The following is a 16,956-nucleotide window of genomic DNA, read 5'->3' as shown; positions in this document are numbered from 1 at the left end:
AAGGTGGAGCTGGCCAGAAGAAGAGGGTGACTTGGAGAAGGAAATTCAAGAGGATATGTTCACTTTAATCTGGCATAAATCTGTGTGGCTGCCACAAGGAACAACCGCACCTTAAACAAAAAATGCCCCAGACAGGGAGGAGGGAGAAGAATTATTTAGAATAATGAATACCAGGATGTAAACTGGAAGGGAAATAACACCAGCCAGCATGAAAACCACAGACAGCAATGCTTACTGGGCTATGGAGAAGCCTCCCATAAAGTGAGGAGAAACACTTCTTCACCTCATTAGTTTATGGAGTATTTATGTATAAAAATGATACATTTTTCTGACAATTTTTTATTGAGATTTTATTTTATGCAATACCACAAAGCAGCTGTAAGACATCTGGCATTCTGCTGTATCATGGCCATGCCAGAGGTAGCACCCTCATCCCCTCGCAGCAGGGCATCCACGTCTGAAAGAGAAATCAAGAGCAGTTCTGCATCTGCCAAGGACTTCCTCAACGGGTCTGCAGAGAGTGTGGGGTTCTGTGCTTTGATGCTGTCATTCTTACCCTTCTTGGTTGTTGTTTTGTTTTCTGTGCTTTTAGAACTGCCTTTCTGCTTACAGCAAAGAGAAAATCCTGTGTGAAAACACACGTTCTGACAGCAGGCGACTCACAGTCTGTGGCTGTGGAAGACTTACTGTAAAAGCTGCTGATGGGTTCTGTATTCATTAAGACAGAACGCGCTAGGTTACATTTAACTTTATCTGAAAGCTGATTGATGTGATATTGTCAAAATAATTCCTTTTTTCTTTGTCAGACTTTGTCCTCACTTTGTGTTCAATCTTGGGGTTCCCTGCAGTGTACTCTAACAGCCAAAATGTGGGTCTTGGAAGAATTTTCACAGCACAGGAAGGAAATGTTATGAGAGTAGGATTTAATTTAGCTTCCCAGGGAGTTTTGTTCCCACCTTAACCTCTGGACTATAAAGTAAAACAGAATACATTATATTATGTGTTTAGCAGTTAAAACAGATAAGAACTCCTTGGTGAACATTTCTGGGCAACAGCACTTACTACTCATCTCAACATGGTTCTTTGCAACCCAGTACTCTTTCAATTACTAACGTACTGCCTGGATCCAACACACAAGCTACTTTAGAACTCAGCCTACAAAAAGGCAGAAAAAGGTCAGGGCTGAGTCAGGTTTTCCTATATTTGAAGCTGTTCTTCAGCTGGGTCCACTTGAGCACGATGAACTTAAATGGAGTGAAGGATACTGTGTTTGAGACATGCCCACGTTGCTGGTGGCTAGGATCCCTGCATGGTGGGATCTTCTCTCTCACCTCAAATCCTGGTCTTTACCCATGTCTGTAAATTTACACATGCATGGCAAAGTAGTTAAGACCATCCTAGCATCTCCCTCTTTCTCCTGGTTAGCCCACCCAGCCTCGGCTCCAGGGGCTGAATCCTTACACAGACCTCCTCAGAGCTTGTCTCAAATACCATTGCTTTTGAAAATGGCATGGAAATAATTATTCTCTTGAAGTTTTGAAATACAAACAGGACTTAATTCTGAGTTACACTATGACATGACAATCCTCTGCTTAAACCCTTTTGTTCTGAGAATCCAGAAGGAATGAGCAGTTTGAGATAAACCAGAAGCAGTCTGTGCCTGTTCACCTCCTCAGCCCTGGATTATGAATAGGACTACGTGCCAACCTTCTGCATTCTCATACTGCTGCACAGTGGCCACTACCGGTTGTTTCTTTCCTGATCTTTCTCCATCAGAGTTCCATGGAGTGAGAGAACTATTTATTCTCCAGGCTGTTTCCAAGCAAAACCAATGAATTTAGGATTCCTCTCAACCTCTGTCCGCTATGCCCTTACACCTCCTATGTGCAGCACCTTCTGTTCCTTTCCACAGCCCCTTCATCCCTTCTCCATATCCACCTATGCTCTACTGTAGCCACTTACACCAGCTCGTGTTTCTCCCCTTCCCTCACCAGTTTTTCAAGGATTCTTTCCTTTTCTTTCCCAATCAATACATTTTTGACCCTCAGACCCCTGTATCCATCCTCTTTTTCATTTTTTTTCCCCCTATAGGAAACTTTTTCTTCCTCTTTGCTAGGGCTGGGCTAGCGAGGGCTCAGCAGGAATGAGGTGTGAAGCAACACACGTTGTATCTGGCTGCTATCTCTGTGGCAAGCTGTTGGAATAATTGTCAGAGGAAGGGTTGTGTTCCCCTCCCCAGAGAAGTGGGGACACAAACCCCGTTATCTTTTTCCTTTATATCAACAGCAATTTCCATAAGTGGCATTGGAACAAACATCTTTGAGACCTGATACTTGGCAGTTTTCTACAGGTTAAATTGCTTGCCATCCCTTGGGATCATGGAGGTTTCCCTTTGTGGGTTTAGAGGGCTGTTATGGGCAGTGTTTCTTTCACTACTGTACCTTGGAACCTGCATCTTCTGGCTCCCACTCTGAATTTTGGTTTTCCTGCCTGATGATGACTTTAGGAATATTTGTAACACTGACGAAACCTCACAGATTATGATTATTCTAAATTAAATCTACTTAAAATTATGGGATTTTGCCTTATAAATCTCTATGTAGATTACATTAATAGTTGATTGTGCTTTGTTTCTTTTACATTTTCATCAGAAGCTCGTTGTGCTGTTCAATGTCCTATAATTTGCAAAGAAAATTATCTTAAAACAAAAAGTTTCTGGCTTTTACTATAAGCAAATCTGTAAGAATAACTGATGAATCACCACATAGATTTTGTCCAATGTGATGATTAATTGCACAGTTAATTGTATTTAGACAGAACAGTGCATGCTAGCACATGGTTTCTCCAAACCCTATAGCCCACAGGCAGGCATAATCTCAAGCTCCCTAAAAGAGCTGAGCAAAGTTTGTTATTCCTGAAGGCTCTTCTGTTCTGACAGTGAACTGAGCCAAAAAACCAGCAGTAGGGTGCAGGTGGTGGAAGTATCTCTAGAAGCTCACGTTGCTCAAGCTGTCAATTTTGTCTTGAAAGTGTAAATAAATATATCCAAATGTAGGGCTTTAATAGAACACATTTTTACCACATCTTTAGCACAGGCAGGCCTTGAATCCACAGAATGGGTCTTCTGATGTGTTCTTCTGGCAAAACAGGGGCAATTTTCTGTGGTTGGCATGCAATAAAAGCCAAGGCCATCAACTGCTCCCTGCCTCCTGTCTGTCCCCGCTGCAGTAGTGGGCACCCAAAATACCTAGCAGTCATCTGGGGTTGGGGCATAATGCAACCAAATTCAAGGGATCGTGCCTGTCAAGGATGAGCTTTAGATGATCCTCAAAGGTCTCTTCCAAACCAAAGCCCTTTACAACATGTGGTATCTCGCTGTGGATTTCTCACAACTTCTACACTGCTGTCCAGCAGTGGTGTCGTGCAGTGTTAGCAGAGATCTGACATTTGTTTGTGATTCTATGAGTCCACCGTAACTAAAGGAGATGTAGAGCAGCTAAATGCATGCAGAATGGTGGGTTGCTGTACAGGTGACATGCAGGTGAATGGCAGGTGATTTTTCTGGGTCAGAAAACTAGGCTGTGCGTGCGCCTCACGCGGTGTCCATCTTAAGGAACCTGATTGAAACCACTTATATTTTTAGCATTTTATTTTAATCAGGCTGTTTTTATTGAGTCCCAAGTGTGATCACGTAAAGCAGCCTCGCTGTCTTTATGTTCACTGAAGCAATTTATCAAATGCCATCCCAAGAGAGATGGAGAAGGCCTGGTGATAAAAGCAGAATTTGTTGCTTACGTTGCATTCTTTTTTCAGAATGCTTAGCCTGCATCTTTTCCTCAGAAAAAGATCAAGTTAATTGATTTTTCTGCCACTTGGATGTTTCTTATTTACTGCTGGCCTGTTTTTCTCAGTATTCAGAGCTCTACCTGCTGTCCTTCAAAGTATAAATAAGCTTTTACCTCTCCCTACAAGCTGTCTGCCCTTGAAAGAAACTTGGCTGCTAATCTTTCCCGTTGTGTCAACAGCAAGCCTTTTGCTGAGTTCAATTTGCAAAGCTCATTTTTCCCTTCTGCCTGGCTTGTAGAAGAGATGTTATGAAAGATTTACCCTCAGCCAATTTTAAGCATCTTATTTCAATGGGTAAAGTTGGCCAGTTCATCTCTGCAGGTAATCACTGCTGCCAGCTGGGAGAGCACGACCTTCATGGGGACCATGGGGACTGACCTGGGACTCCTAAGTGCGGCAAATCACTTACTTTTTAACTTTTTGGCTGAAGTCTGACACCTTCTGAATGCCTGAACACCTCATGGAGTCCAGAGTGCCTGGACCAGGTTCAGGTCCAGCTGAGTGCCTCGAGGCATTGGAAACTTTTGTGTTTTATTGAAACTGGGCTCTTGGCTTTCTGATTCAGTGCTGAGGGAATAAGAGGCCTGATTCAGTATGTGCCCAGTTCTCATGTGGCTGTGTCAACAAGAGACATCATCTTACCCACATGCATGGCCCTTTTTGCTCCTGGAGGTTTCCCTTTCCCATTAATTCTTAGTCTAAATTAAGCTATCCAATTTAGTTTGGAGGAAAATATTGAGCAGTTTTTCATCCGAACTGCTCCCTGCCTATGACTGCAGGGAAAAGCAGCTGGAACTAAAAACATGGTGCACTGTCATAGCCTGAATGCAGAGTCAGTCTGTGCCATGGACGTTTTGTTTCCAGAAAAGGATCCGTGGAATTCATCACGGAAGGTCCTGCTTAACCATATTGTTGAGAAAGGGAATGCAAATTCTGAGAGGGATGCCTCTCCCTGCCTGGTTCTCAGACACCAGCCCCACTACTGTCGCCAAGCCAGGCCTTCCTCAGGCAGAACATGCCATGGTGATAGCACTGAGGGCACAACTCAACTCCCAAGCAATGCTTTGAGAGCAGTGAATGGATTTCAGAAGATCCAGACTCTCTTCTCCCATATCTGGAGAGACTGAAGACCATCCCACTGCCCTCTGCATTTCATATGCTGCAGCAGCAGGACTGGTGGTGGGTAGGCAGTTGGGTTTCAGGTTCTACTGCAAGCAGTGAGTGTTTTTCTAAGATTAAATAGCTGGTGGACACCCTTCAGCACCAATGGGATTTGAATTTATTAGGCACACAACTACACAATGAATGAATAGGTGTCTTTATTAATTATGGAATATGCTGCATTGAAACAATGCCATTCTTTTTACAAGCATGTCTTAACTTGGAGTATCTGCAATGATGTTACTAATTAGTGCTTTCAAGACTTGGTTGGTAACTCCTTTCTAAATGTGGATGGCAGCAGTACAGCACCCCCTCTTATGAAGATTAACATCTGTGAATAATGCTTTTGAGATAGGCCATGTGCATCTGATTAGCTCACTGGGCACCATTTTAAAGAATTACACTGAATAAATGAACCATTCGTTTATTTTTTTTTTCTTTTTTTTGCATTTCTGATCTTTTTGTGTGATCGCATCTTGATCAGTGTTGAAGTCAGCACTTCCATTTTTCTTCTCTTCAAAGTGATCCTCCTCTTCATTAGGATTCCCACAGCAAACTGTGGGAAGAAATCTGCCCTCCCAAAAGAGTTGTATGAGATAAGTCTTTGCCAGGGAGAGCAGCCCAATTACTTTTGTTTATTCATCACTCGTGGATATACAATGGAAGTTGTTTCCAGTCTCCTTTAAAAATATGACTTTTTCTAGCTAATATTTCACCAACCCCAAACTGTGACCTGATCTGAACTTTCAAGGGCTGAGCAATAGGAGGGACATGTAAGCAGCAATAATGTATTTCTCCATTGTTCCACATGCAATGCCAATCAGTAGTACAAGTCTTGCTTTTGTGAGCAGATAACAAGGCAAAGAAAATGTGTGCTTCAGCCTGCCAAGAGGAGTCATCAAGTTAGAGCCCCTGATTTGTGCTAATTTGAGGGTACTATGAGCAGCATAAGCAATTTGCCCCGAGACATATGGAGGAGACTGCTGCTCTGGGGTTAGAGATGCTAAAAAGGAGCATTAGAAAATCTCAGAATATCTGCACAGAGATCAGTCAATGTGAATATTGTTTTCGGTAATAACTTCAAAGAGGAGAAAAATAAACCACAAGTCTAAAAATATGTTTCTAGAATGCTGTCTTCCAGTTCCAATTTTATTAAAATGAAGACATTTTAATTTAGACAGTGGTGAACTTTATGTGGAGATGTGTTTAGTCTTAGTGCAGTGAGGTACGCAATTGCCAGTGCACATACTTCATACTGAGATCCAAACATTTACCTTCCTGTTTTGTTTCTCGTAATTTTGGATGTTTTTCTTTTGTTTTGCATTTGTTGAATACAAGTGTCAAAAATCAGTGTTAGATATTCAGGAAAAACAAGGCAGTGTAAGGCTAAGTGACTTGTCCAGGTGATCACCATGGCAAATACTGACCAGTGTGTCCACATTACATGGATTCATCGTGACCACTGATTTTACAGTGACAGCTGAGGAACAGCAGTGAGTTACAGAGTGAAGCTGTATATGCTTATCAAGCCCATGTTTTAGACAGCCAGAATTTCCACTTCTTAAATATGATCCCTTTTTAAAGGTATTGGCAGATGTAGCCTTAAGGCCAGAGCTACGTACAAGCTCAGGCTAGATGAGCAGAACAAGCCAAGCTTTCCTTGCCATGTTTACAGTCCCTTGAGACATAGGGCAAAGGGGATACTGCTGCTGGGAGCAAAACAGACTTCTCTGACATCACCTGGCATCGTGTGGCACGGGTTGATGAGAACCCCAGACCCAGAGAGGTGCCCTTTGCTTTAGGCTAAATCTAACTGTAGTTGTTTACAGCAGAGCTGTTAATACCAAAAGACATTGTTTGGCCTCCTGATGCAGCCTGTTGATACAAGCATTTCTGGAAAACAATTCAGCTCCATCCTGGATCCATCTCTCATATTGGTCAGGTGATCAAACTCCTGAAGAGTTTACATGTTTTTAGGGTTCCACTGACTAGAAAGGGGACCCAAAATATCTAGCTCTGCATTTGCCATCAAGATTGTTGTCTGGCAGGAATTGGACTCAGTGATGCTCATGTGTCCCTTCCAACTTGGGATATTCTATGATTCCAAATTGTTAACATTGGTAGCTGGATGAGAAGGATCACACTTTTCACCTCTTGAACTGCCAGCAAGCTCTTCATCGAAGAACGCGTAACAAGGCTTCAGGTAAAACTGTCAGCCTCCTTTGCAGTGACCAAAACTATTTTAACAAGAAAGCTCTCATGGATTAAGGCAAAGTTTACTCCCCAAAACAAAGACATTCCACAAGGCTGAAATCTGCAACACCAGTGGCTGTTGAGTGAACCTGCTTTAACAATCTTGAGCCTTAGGTTTTTGGAATGAGGATGGAACTTGATACTAGTAATCCCTTGAGGGCTCATTTCCATGCAAGTGAATACCCTGTTGTTGTGCTCAGTACCTCATTTCTTTGAATTTTTGAGTTTCACCTGTTTGTTGTTTTGTGTTGTGGTTTTTTTTTTCTTGGAGTAACTAATTTTAATACAAATCTTTTTCTTTCCTAGGGGGTTGTTTATCACCATCCATGACAAGGGCCATATTGCAACAATGCTAAACTCTTGGCCTGAGGAAAACATTAAGGTATGTGTCATGTCTTCTTTGGGCTGGGAAATTAAATGCAGTTGTATGTAAAATGGGATGTTGAATGGCACTCTTTGGAATAATTACATAATTGCCTATTTTAAAAGACAATTAAGAAGTATTCCCAGTCTCAGAAAGTTTCCAGGCTTGTGTTGAACCTGAGGTAATCTGTCATGTGTGTGTGTAGTCAAGAACATCTTTATTTATTATTGGTCTATAAAAAGAGCCTGCATGATAATAAATTCATACAGAAGGGTGTTAGTGAAGATGTAGCATTTGAGTGTCGAAGTATGCCGTGTCTCATTCACAACTTGTTAGATGTACCAAAACTCTTCAGGATATCTCTGTAACTGAGCTGCTTGCAGGACTCCTTCCCTATCCCAGTGAGTCATGCACCATGCAGCATTGCCAACTTTGCAAGTAACATTTGATATCCAGAAGCTGAAGAAATTACAGGCACCCCACCCAGAAAGTAATCTTTTGAAGCATTTTTCAGTAAGGCTCGGGGCTGGGCAAGTCCCTGGCATAAAATACAGTCAACATTTAAGGCAGGTCATGTCAATCACCTTCTTCCATCAATTTGAAAGTATACATGCCTGAGAATTTCCCTATTAACAGAGGTTCCGTTCCCTATCAGTCAGCAGTTTCTTTCAGGAATAGAGATTGGGAAGCTGTGAAAAGCTTGCAAACATGTTCCTTTTTTTTTTAGGGGGGGGGGGGGATTTAAAATGCTTCTAGAAAAGGTAATCCTATTCCTTGTCTTTGCAACCACAATGAACAAATGTAAACTAGATATTTTGTCCAGATTCTGTCCAAAAACATCAATATTTCCATTTGTTTCTAATCAGGATTGTGAGCAGAACTCATTCTGGCCAGTAGGTATGTTTTTGCAGATGGGGAAACCAGCATGGAGAGATCAGACTCTTGTTGAAATATCCTTCTCTGGCACCCAAAACAGACCATAGGAAGAGCAGTGGTCCATGAAGGAGATTCAGACACTCTGCTTTCTGAATTTGTCAGAGTATGAAGGCAGTTACCAGCATCAGTTTTGGACTGCAGGGTTCCTTATATGTTTGAACACACACTTTGCCACGCCTGACCTGGTAGGCATCTGCACACCTCAGATTTTGAGATAAGTAGGGAAGTACCTGAACTGCACCTAAGTCCCTGGTGGGACCCGTTTGCTTGAACAGGCTCAGACCACACCGAACACTGACAACACTAAGCCCCTTTCTGTGAAGAAACATCTGGAGGTGCTATTCCACTTCATACTTCGTGCTGCCTTAGAACTCTAAGGCAACAGCATTTACTGTGGCAATGGGAAATGTTAAATTGTGTGACTGGGTCCTCTGTCAGGGCTGGAAGAGCGCTCTGCTGAGTTTAGCAAAGCCTCAGCCAAGCTCTGAAGTGTATGTACCACCTCCAGCTCTCCTGCTGAAGCTGGGCTGCTCTGAAGGAACCTAAGTGCCAGAGGCAGAATAAGCAAGAAGTCATTTGAGAGCACATTCATGCAGGAGCGTGGGATTTTTGTGTCTCGTCCAGGATTGCTAATGAATCTGTTCATGAGGAAGCACTGGGTAAAATATGGGCAGCCCTTTGTTAATTTTCTCTGTTTCTTTAACCTTATACTCTTTTCTGCACAATGGTCCAATTGGAGCAAGAGGAACACAGAGAATGTACAGGATAGTGTTGTGGTAAGGTGTTGCAACAGCTATGGGCTGAAACCAACTTTGATGGTTGGACTAGATGATCTTAATTGTCTTTTAACTTGAAACTGAGCATAATACAGAAACTTCCCTTTTCCAGACAGGTGTGCAGCTTGCAAGCTTGCAAGCTACTTGACCTTCCTCCCTCCCTTTCTCCCTCCCTCCCTCCCTTTCTCCCTTCCTCCTTTCCTTCCTTCCTTCCTTCCTCCCTTCCTTCCTGTGCTTCCCCTGGGAAGTGCACTCAACACTGCTTTTAGCCAAAGACACGACCAGAGTTAACAGGAAGACGTGTAGCACAGCTGGAAGTAGAAAGCAAGTTCCTCATTGTTCTCACTGTTAAACCTGTGGTTTGGTTAGAGGGATCTGCCCTGCTCAGTCAGAGGTTACTGTCCTCTTTGTTGAGTCTTTGTGGAGTTTTGATCTGATGGATGTAAGCAATTAAAACGTTACTTTAGTATACTTGTGTATCAGGTATCCACTAAAGCTTACTTATAGTTTGTTTAGGTTTTTTTTTTAAATTCAAAGATCCTCAAATAAATGTGAAGCTGGTTTCCCCTGGGTGATACAAGCAGCACTGAAACTGTTCTGTGCTGTATTTTCTGTTCTCCTGTATTTTTCAGTGTTACTTTGGAGATTTTTGGTGCAGCACATCTAACGCAGAAGAAATATTCTCTGTTTCACAAGCATATAAGTGCAGGGGAGACGTTCTTAGGCTTTTCTGCATAGTCAGAATTTTCACAATCTTCAATGTAATTTGCATCAGCTTCTGGATGAACCTGTAGCAGTGCATGTGTTTGCTGCTTTCCCTATTCCCAGTACAGCCCTCTGGTCCCAACTGCATCCAGGGTGTGGTGAAGGAGTGAACGCACACCCAGAAACAGATGGAGCCCACCCAAAAAGAGTCTTTCCCATCACTAACACTTCACATTGACTCAGAAGGAAAAACAAATAGGAAAATGTCCCAGAAATGGGGTAAATGTCCAAATCGTTGTTATGATCATGAATTTCCCGTGGCAGGGCTTGTTCAGCCTCTGGCCCAGCAGGTTTTTTAGTCATTCTAGTTTTAATGGTCTTTTCACTGAATTTTCAATTACTTTTAAGAATTCTAAGTCATATTAACAATGGACTGGCAACAAGACAACAAGCATTCTGCATTTAGGATTTCAAAATAATCCTTATTACATAGAGGTTGTCACTATTCCTGTGTGCATTGCAACCCTGGAATTTGTCATGCACATTACCACCCTGTAACTGAGTGGCTTTTCTTGCTGAAGGGCAAAATAGATGTAAAAAGCAGAATGGATGTTTCCTGTGTATTTTTAGTTTATCCTCAGGCTTATTCCTGAACTACGCAATGTAGTGTAATTCTGGTCTGTTACAAACCTTGGCTTAGGTTGGGGGAGAAAATAGCCTTGGGAGGTGCACATAGTTTACGTTGAATAAGAGTGTGATTGTTCATTGTGCACAACTTTAAGTCCTTCCATGGCTTCTCCCTTTAATCATCTGAAATATGCAGGGCAAGGACACTGAAAGAAATCAGTGTGCATCTTCCTGAAATAGAAAAGTGCAGCAAAAGGTTTTTTCCATTCCTACACAAGGAAATGCTTTGCTGTCCCAGCATTAAAGCCACACATCTGTATTATCCCCACCCAAAAAATGAAGTCCATCTGTTGAGGTAGCAGCTAATGCCCCATTTTTCTATTTCTTAATACAGCACACGCATGTGTCTTCAGTTTAACATTAACTTTGCAGATCTTCAATTAAAAACTTCTTTGCAGTCTTCTCCTTTGAAATCCAAGCTAGGCTTGAGCTGCCCACAGTCAGTTTGATGAGAGCACTTTCAAGTGCTGGGACAGTGGTGGAAGTCTGTTGGGGTATTTGCAGTTTTTCTCCTCTATGGAACTGCACTGCAGTGTCATCCCGTTCTGGCTGTGTTTCTGAACTGCCCACTGAAGTGCCAGAGCCCGGGGACAAAACCGACAAATAGAGTAATTAGCCTAAAATTTATAAAGCTTGGTGAAACCTGCTTGGTCCTTTACTTCCTAAGGCCCCAATGCTGTACAGGGCAGGTTGAATAGGTCAGCTTTGGGCTTCTAATTTGGACCTTAGTAAGCATGCTTTTATTTTTATCTTTATTATTTTATCTCTTTCTTGTCACAAAGAAGTGATACAGTAATGAGAAAAACAGGAAGTTAGGGAACAGAGATTCTTGAGAGGGAGCACATTGCACTATTGCTGAAATGCAAGAAATCGGCTGCATGAAGAGTTAAATGGCAATCCCAGCTGGGTGGCAAAAATATCTGGTGTTAAATATGTAATGTATGGGATCTCCTCAGCCTATGCTGCTTGCCCATGCTGATGGCTTCTGTCTTGTAGTTTGGTGTAGCAAAGAGACCCAGATGTAATGAGTTTTGCATTCGTTTTCTTGTGCTGGCTACTCCACTGCAACTCTTCAAGAGTGGGCAGGCATGAACTTGTTACTTCACAGAGGCATTTCATAAGCACAAGCACTTTTGTGCAGAGCTCTTTTTTGAGGCAAAAAGGAAAGTCAAAGCCAGATCTCTTCTGTGCAGCTGCTGGTTGTGCAGACAGGGGCGCATGAAGAGCCATGCCTGTTTGCTTCTGCTATGTGAGAGCTGAAGTGCTGGCAAGCAGAGCTGCTGCTCTCCCACACTGAGAGCAGTTACCCATAGCCACATTATCCCCATCCCAAAATGAACAGCCCTGTATCACTAACAGCTAAGAAAGAACCATAGAATCATGAAGGTTGGAACACGCCTCTAAGACCATCAGTTCAACCCCAGCCCACCCTTACCATGCCTACTAACAATGTTCCTCAGTGCCACATCTCCACAGTTCTCGAGCACCTCCAGGGATGGTGACTCTATTATTTCCCTGGGCAGCCTGGGTCAGTGCCTCACCACTCCTTCTGATAAGAAATGTTTCCTGCTAACCAATCTAGACCTCCCCAGGCACAACTGAAGACCATTACTTCTCATCCTATAGACCATTACCTTTTGTCATATATATAATGTGGTGTTATGTAGAAGGAACAAATATCCATTGCACAATACAACTGCAAAATGGCACTGATGTGAAAATCATGGTGCTGGCTTTGTTGTTTGAGCCTTGACAACTCCATTCAGCAGTGTCTTTTGGTCCTCCTAGGCTATCGTGGTGACAGACGGAGAGAGGATTCTCGGTTTGGGAGATCTAGGAAGTTATGGTATGGGTATCCCGGTGGGGAAGCTGGCTTTGTACACCGCTTGTGGAGGAGTTCACCCTCAGCAGTGTCTCCCTGTCCTGCTGGATGTTGGCACAGACAATGAGGTAAGACCTTCATAAACCTGCTGGGGGGAGAAGGAATTGAGATTAATGCTCAGCTGAGGCTAGTTCCCTAAATGTGGAAGCAAAGCCAGAGACATCCACGATGAGATGATGGCTAGACCAGCACTGCAGGGAAGTGACCAGGTTGCATTGCTGTGTGATGCTCATGAAACTTTTGCTTTTATTGGAAACTGAAATGAACATGAACAGCCTCATGGTCCCCTAGAGAGAAGAGCATTGCCATTTGGAGCTGAAGGATCAGCTCCACCTTTCAGCATGGTCGTGTGAGTTAAAAGACTTCAGACAGGAAGATCTAGATTTATTCTTCTTGGGGTAATTGTGAGAAAACAGATACCCACATCTGCACAGAGATGATGGTATTCCAGAAAACAGGGAATCCCTGCTGGGTGGTTTGGGAATGATTAATTGCAGTGTTTTGTCAGTGTGCACACTTGGCTACACGTGATAGCCAGACAGGAGGACTGCATCCGTTTGCAGATTTTTTGCCTTCTGACTCTGGCTCAGAAAGTGCAACATTTTAGCAATGCCAGGATGGACATCAGTGAGGATAACTTTTTTAAAAGGAGTATGCTCTCATTATATGTGATGGCCAGGCTTTGTTCACTGATGTAAATTGTACTCGTGCCTCACTGACCCTGAGGAAACCAAACACGTGTTTCTTGAGAGAAATAGAAATCTGGGGTGTAAAAGCTTTAAGCTTGTTATGAAGACAGATGCTACCATGATGCTAGCATGAGTGCCTGATATTTTCAGAAGTGCTTGCTGGAATTTGAACAGAAAGATGGCAGATGACCACACATGACATGTAAGTTGAGACTGACAATTAGCTTTTTGATCTCAGTCTCAGGGCTGTTTTATCCCTCTGGCATAGTGATCTATCGCAGACTGGTAGAACTTAGGATGTAACCCATCTCAGCCCGATCCACATTCCTGAAAATTGGAATCTCTGTGTTTGGACCTTCTGAGTTCTGAGTTCGGACCCTTCTCACTTTCTGGCAATCCCACTCCATAAAGGAGTGCATTTCAGCTTGATTCTTTCATCTCTTCTTCCTCATCCTGCTCCCTCCTGCTTTGCACTCCACCAAGTGCTGCACACTCTGAGCTCCCCTCCAGAGGCACGTGGGTGTAAGTGCTTCCTTATTCCTTACCCATGGGAAGCTTCTGACCATACATGTCAATCTGTTTCAATCTTAGCATCTACTGAGGGACACTAAAATTCTAAATGACACCACTGATTTCTGAGGCATCTCCAGAAGTCAGCTGGTGTCAGAGAAAGGCACCACCTGAATCACTCTCTTGGGCACTTTTATTCTGTCTAAGATCAAGTTTAGTTTGTATGTCCTAAATATTCTCTGTGGAAGCAGTTTTCACAGCTGAGATTAAAATATAGAAGTTACTGCTTTCCAGCAGTATAATCAATGTATTCACTTGCAATAAAAGTAATTGAATTATTTCACATCTTTCTTATAAACCCAGCCCAACCCAACCCTAACTACACTCTAGTAACATCCTGTCCCACAGGTAAACTCATTTATCAGTATAGAAATAGCCACCTTCTGTCAGAATTCATCCTGTTCTTTTCTGCCTACTGCTATATAGCAAGCCTGGGGCACCTCAGGTAGAACAGAGAAAGTACATCAGACATATTATGTTTTTAGCAACAGTTCCCAGCTCATCTTTCTGACAGTCCATAATACTTTGTAGACTGCCAGCAAATCGGTCTTTTCAGAGCTTGGCCTTTCTCAGCTTGCTATTGAAGGAATGCTGTACTCCATGAACAGTCCCATAGTCCTAAAAGAACGATCAGAAAACAATGCAAATGGGTCTCTCTGGTTCGTGACCCCAAAGAGTTAAGTACCTCTCTCATCTTTCCTTCTAAGGAAACATCTGTGGCTGTAAAAGCAGATCTAATTTTAGCCCACCTGCCAATATTTGGGGCCATATGGCTGCAGGACAATAGGTCTGCAAGGACCTAGCCAAGCAAGCAAGGCTTGTCTCCTTCTCGTAGTAATGATTCAGTTCCTGAAATCAGAAGGGAAGTTGGGTTGTTTTGCAAGTGACTCACTGAGATGTTGGCCCACCTATGTCCTGCCACTGCCCCATGATTTTCCCCAAAACATCTGTTATTTTCACGCTGAGTCAGTCCTTTTTAGATGGCTTGAGAATCCTCATTTACCATCGGGTGGATTGGATGGTGGTTTGGAGAAGCAGCCTGCTTTTGTATTCACGACAAGCACCAAAAAATGAATGAATCTGTTGTGAAAATCCCATGTGCCTTGACAACTGCAGACAGCTGGAGTGGAGTGCTAGCTGGGTGAGGAGCTTGGGCACACCTCAGCATGCCATCACAGGTTCTGGTCTGCTCTGGGCTAGCATGCAAAAGCCATAGAATCTTAGAATCCTTAGAGCTGGAAGGGAGCTTTAGAGCTTTAAAGGTCATCCAGTCCAACTCCCCTGCAATGAGCAGGAACAACCACAGCTTGATGAGTTTGCCCAGAGTCATTTGGGGTCAGTCATCACTTGAGATGATTTTCACTGCTCAAACTACTATTTATGGTCACAACATCTTTCCCAGTAACCTCCAGTGCAAAATCAAGTGCTAACTGAACAGTAAGCACTCCTCTCACCAAGTCAGCTTTATTCACTGGGAATGAGATACCTCAGCAAGGAGTCATGGTGGAACTGCCAGGGGGATGCAGAGCTCCACTGCCCACTGCAGTTAAGAAGCATCACACCTTTCTGGCTTTATTCCCACAAAAAGTCAGTTGGTAGCACAGCTGACTTCTTACGCTTCCTGCTCACAAAAAGCTACGTGATCTGGTCTTCACTGCCAAGTGAGTAACAGTAATTTGACCACAACAGGCAGACTTCCTTGGATAGGCTGGGCCATAAATCTCCACCCAGCCATGGATGAGATGCTGTCAACAGGATTGCTTTGTGTCCTAGGCTCTCCTGAGTGATCCACTCTATATTGGACTGAAACACAAGAGGGTCCGTGGGAAACAATACGACGAACTGATTGATGAGTTCATGCAGGCAGTTACCAACAAGTAAGTGGTGTTACATACATGGCTGCTCTGAGCTGCTTCCATTTAAGAACAAATGTTGCAACTCTTGAAATAAACATTAGCGTGATGGATGGTTGCAGGCAAAGAAGGGTCGTTTAAATGCAGGTCTCCTGGGTGGCCTACAAATGACTCTTTGTGCTTGAACACTCTGCGTCAAAATTATTTATGTCTTCAGAGAACTGACATGGGACTGACTATTTATAACCATTTCCTGTCCATATAGGCTGGAGGTGTCAAACATATGCCCCGTGGGCTGTATCTGGTCTCCATCATGCATTTATGAGACTCATTCAGCATAGGCAGAATCTAAACTTCACTTTGTTTATGTTTTGTACAGGAAGTTTCTAGCTCTCACCATTATGGGGGAGATCTAATTGGAAATGGCATGCTGCTGAGTGTGATGGTGTCTGTGAGAGCTGCAAGCAGCCTGTCTGTCACTTAGCAAAAACATCAGCTTCCCTGATGGCGTGATGAGGCCACGTTTCGAGCATTGCCATTTCAATGGTGGGACAGACTGCATGCATGTTTCCACTCCTATCATATCGCAGGGGTGTGGGGTCTCTGCTGTACCAGGGAGTCTGATGTGAAAGGAGCAGAGTCACTTCTTAGTGCTGTGTGTGCACCTCTGGCACTGCACTGATTCCCCATTCTGGAAAAAGGGAAAACACATTAAGATCTGCATGACTTTGTGGAGAGGTTACCATAAGGAAGAAAGTGAGAACTACTCTTTAAGAAGAAAATAATAACTGGAAAGCCCCAAGCTCCCAAGCAGCTTCTGCCCTTCCTAAAGCAGCAGAGGACACTGGTCAGGAATGGCAGAGCTGTATCTGTGCCTGATTCATTGGCTGTTGCTCATCTGTGTATTGTAGGTGTGTTGTAGGGTCTTTCCTTCACAGCCAAAGGAGCTATGTTTGATCTTCTTTCGTTCTGTCTTTCCAGCTGGCAGCATATGTGTATTCCTGTATAAATGCAAGGGAGTGGGTGGTACATATGTCATCAGCACTCAGGTCATCAAGTCTCCCTTGAGGTAGGATGCAGAAAGCCCAGTGTCTAATGGCTGCCCCTTCCCATCCACTGAGAAGCACGTCTTCACGTACGATCTGACCGCCCGTCTGGGTGGATGTAGGGAACAGGGCTGCAGTGCTGAGGACCATCAGCCACAGCTATTGAACCAAATTTTGAGTGTATCATG

General features: G+C 43.4%; 1 protein-coding gene across 1 annotated transcript in view; it reads left to right on the top strand.

The window, feature by feature from the left end:
* Window positions 1-16,956, top strand: part of ME3 (malic enzyme 3) — a gene marked incomplete at both ends in the record, with an annotated part of 113,929 nt that overhangs the window by 70,989 nt on the left and 25,984 nt on the right. Inside the window, 3 exons of the mRNA XM_079549739.1 lie at window positions 7,567-7,642; window positions 12,517-12,678; window positions 15,643-15,746. Of these exons, the coding sequence (XP_079405865.1) occupies window positions 7,567-7,642; window positions 12,517-12,678; window positions 15,643-15,746 (342 nt within the window). The remainder of the gene's footprint in view (window positions 1-7,566; window positions 7,643-12,516; window positions 12,679-15,642; window positions 15,747-16,956) is intronic.

Source organism: Tetrao urogallus (assembly GCF_951394365.1).
Source record: "Tetrao urogallus genome assembly, chromosome: 1".
NCBI lineage: Eukaryota > Metazoa > Chordata > Aves > Galliformes > Phasianidae > Tetrao > Tetrao urogallus.
This window is presented reverse-complemented; position numbering and strand designations above follow the sequence as displayed.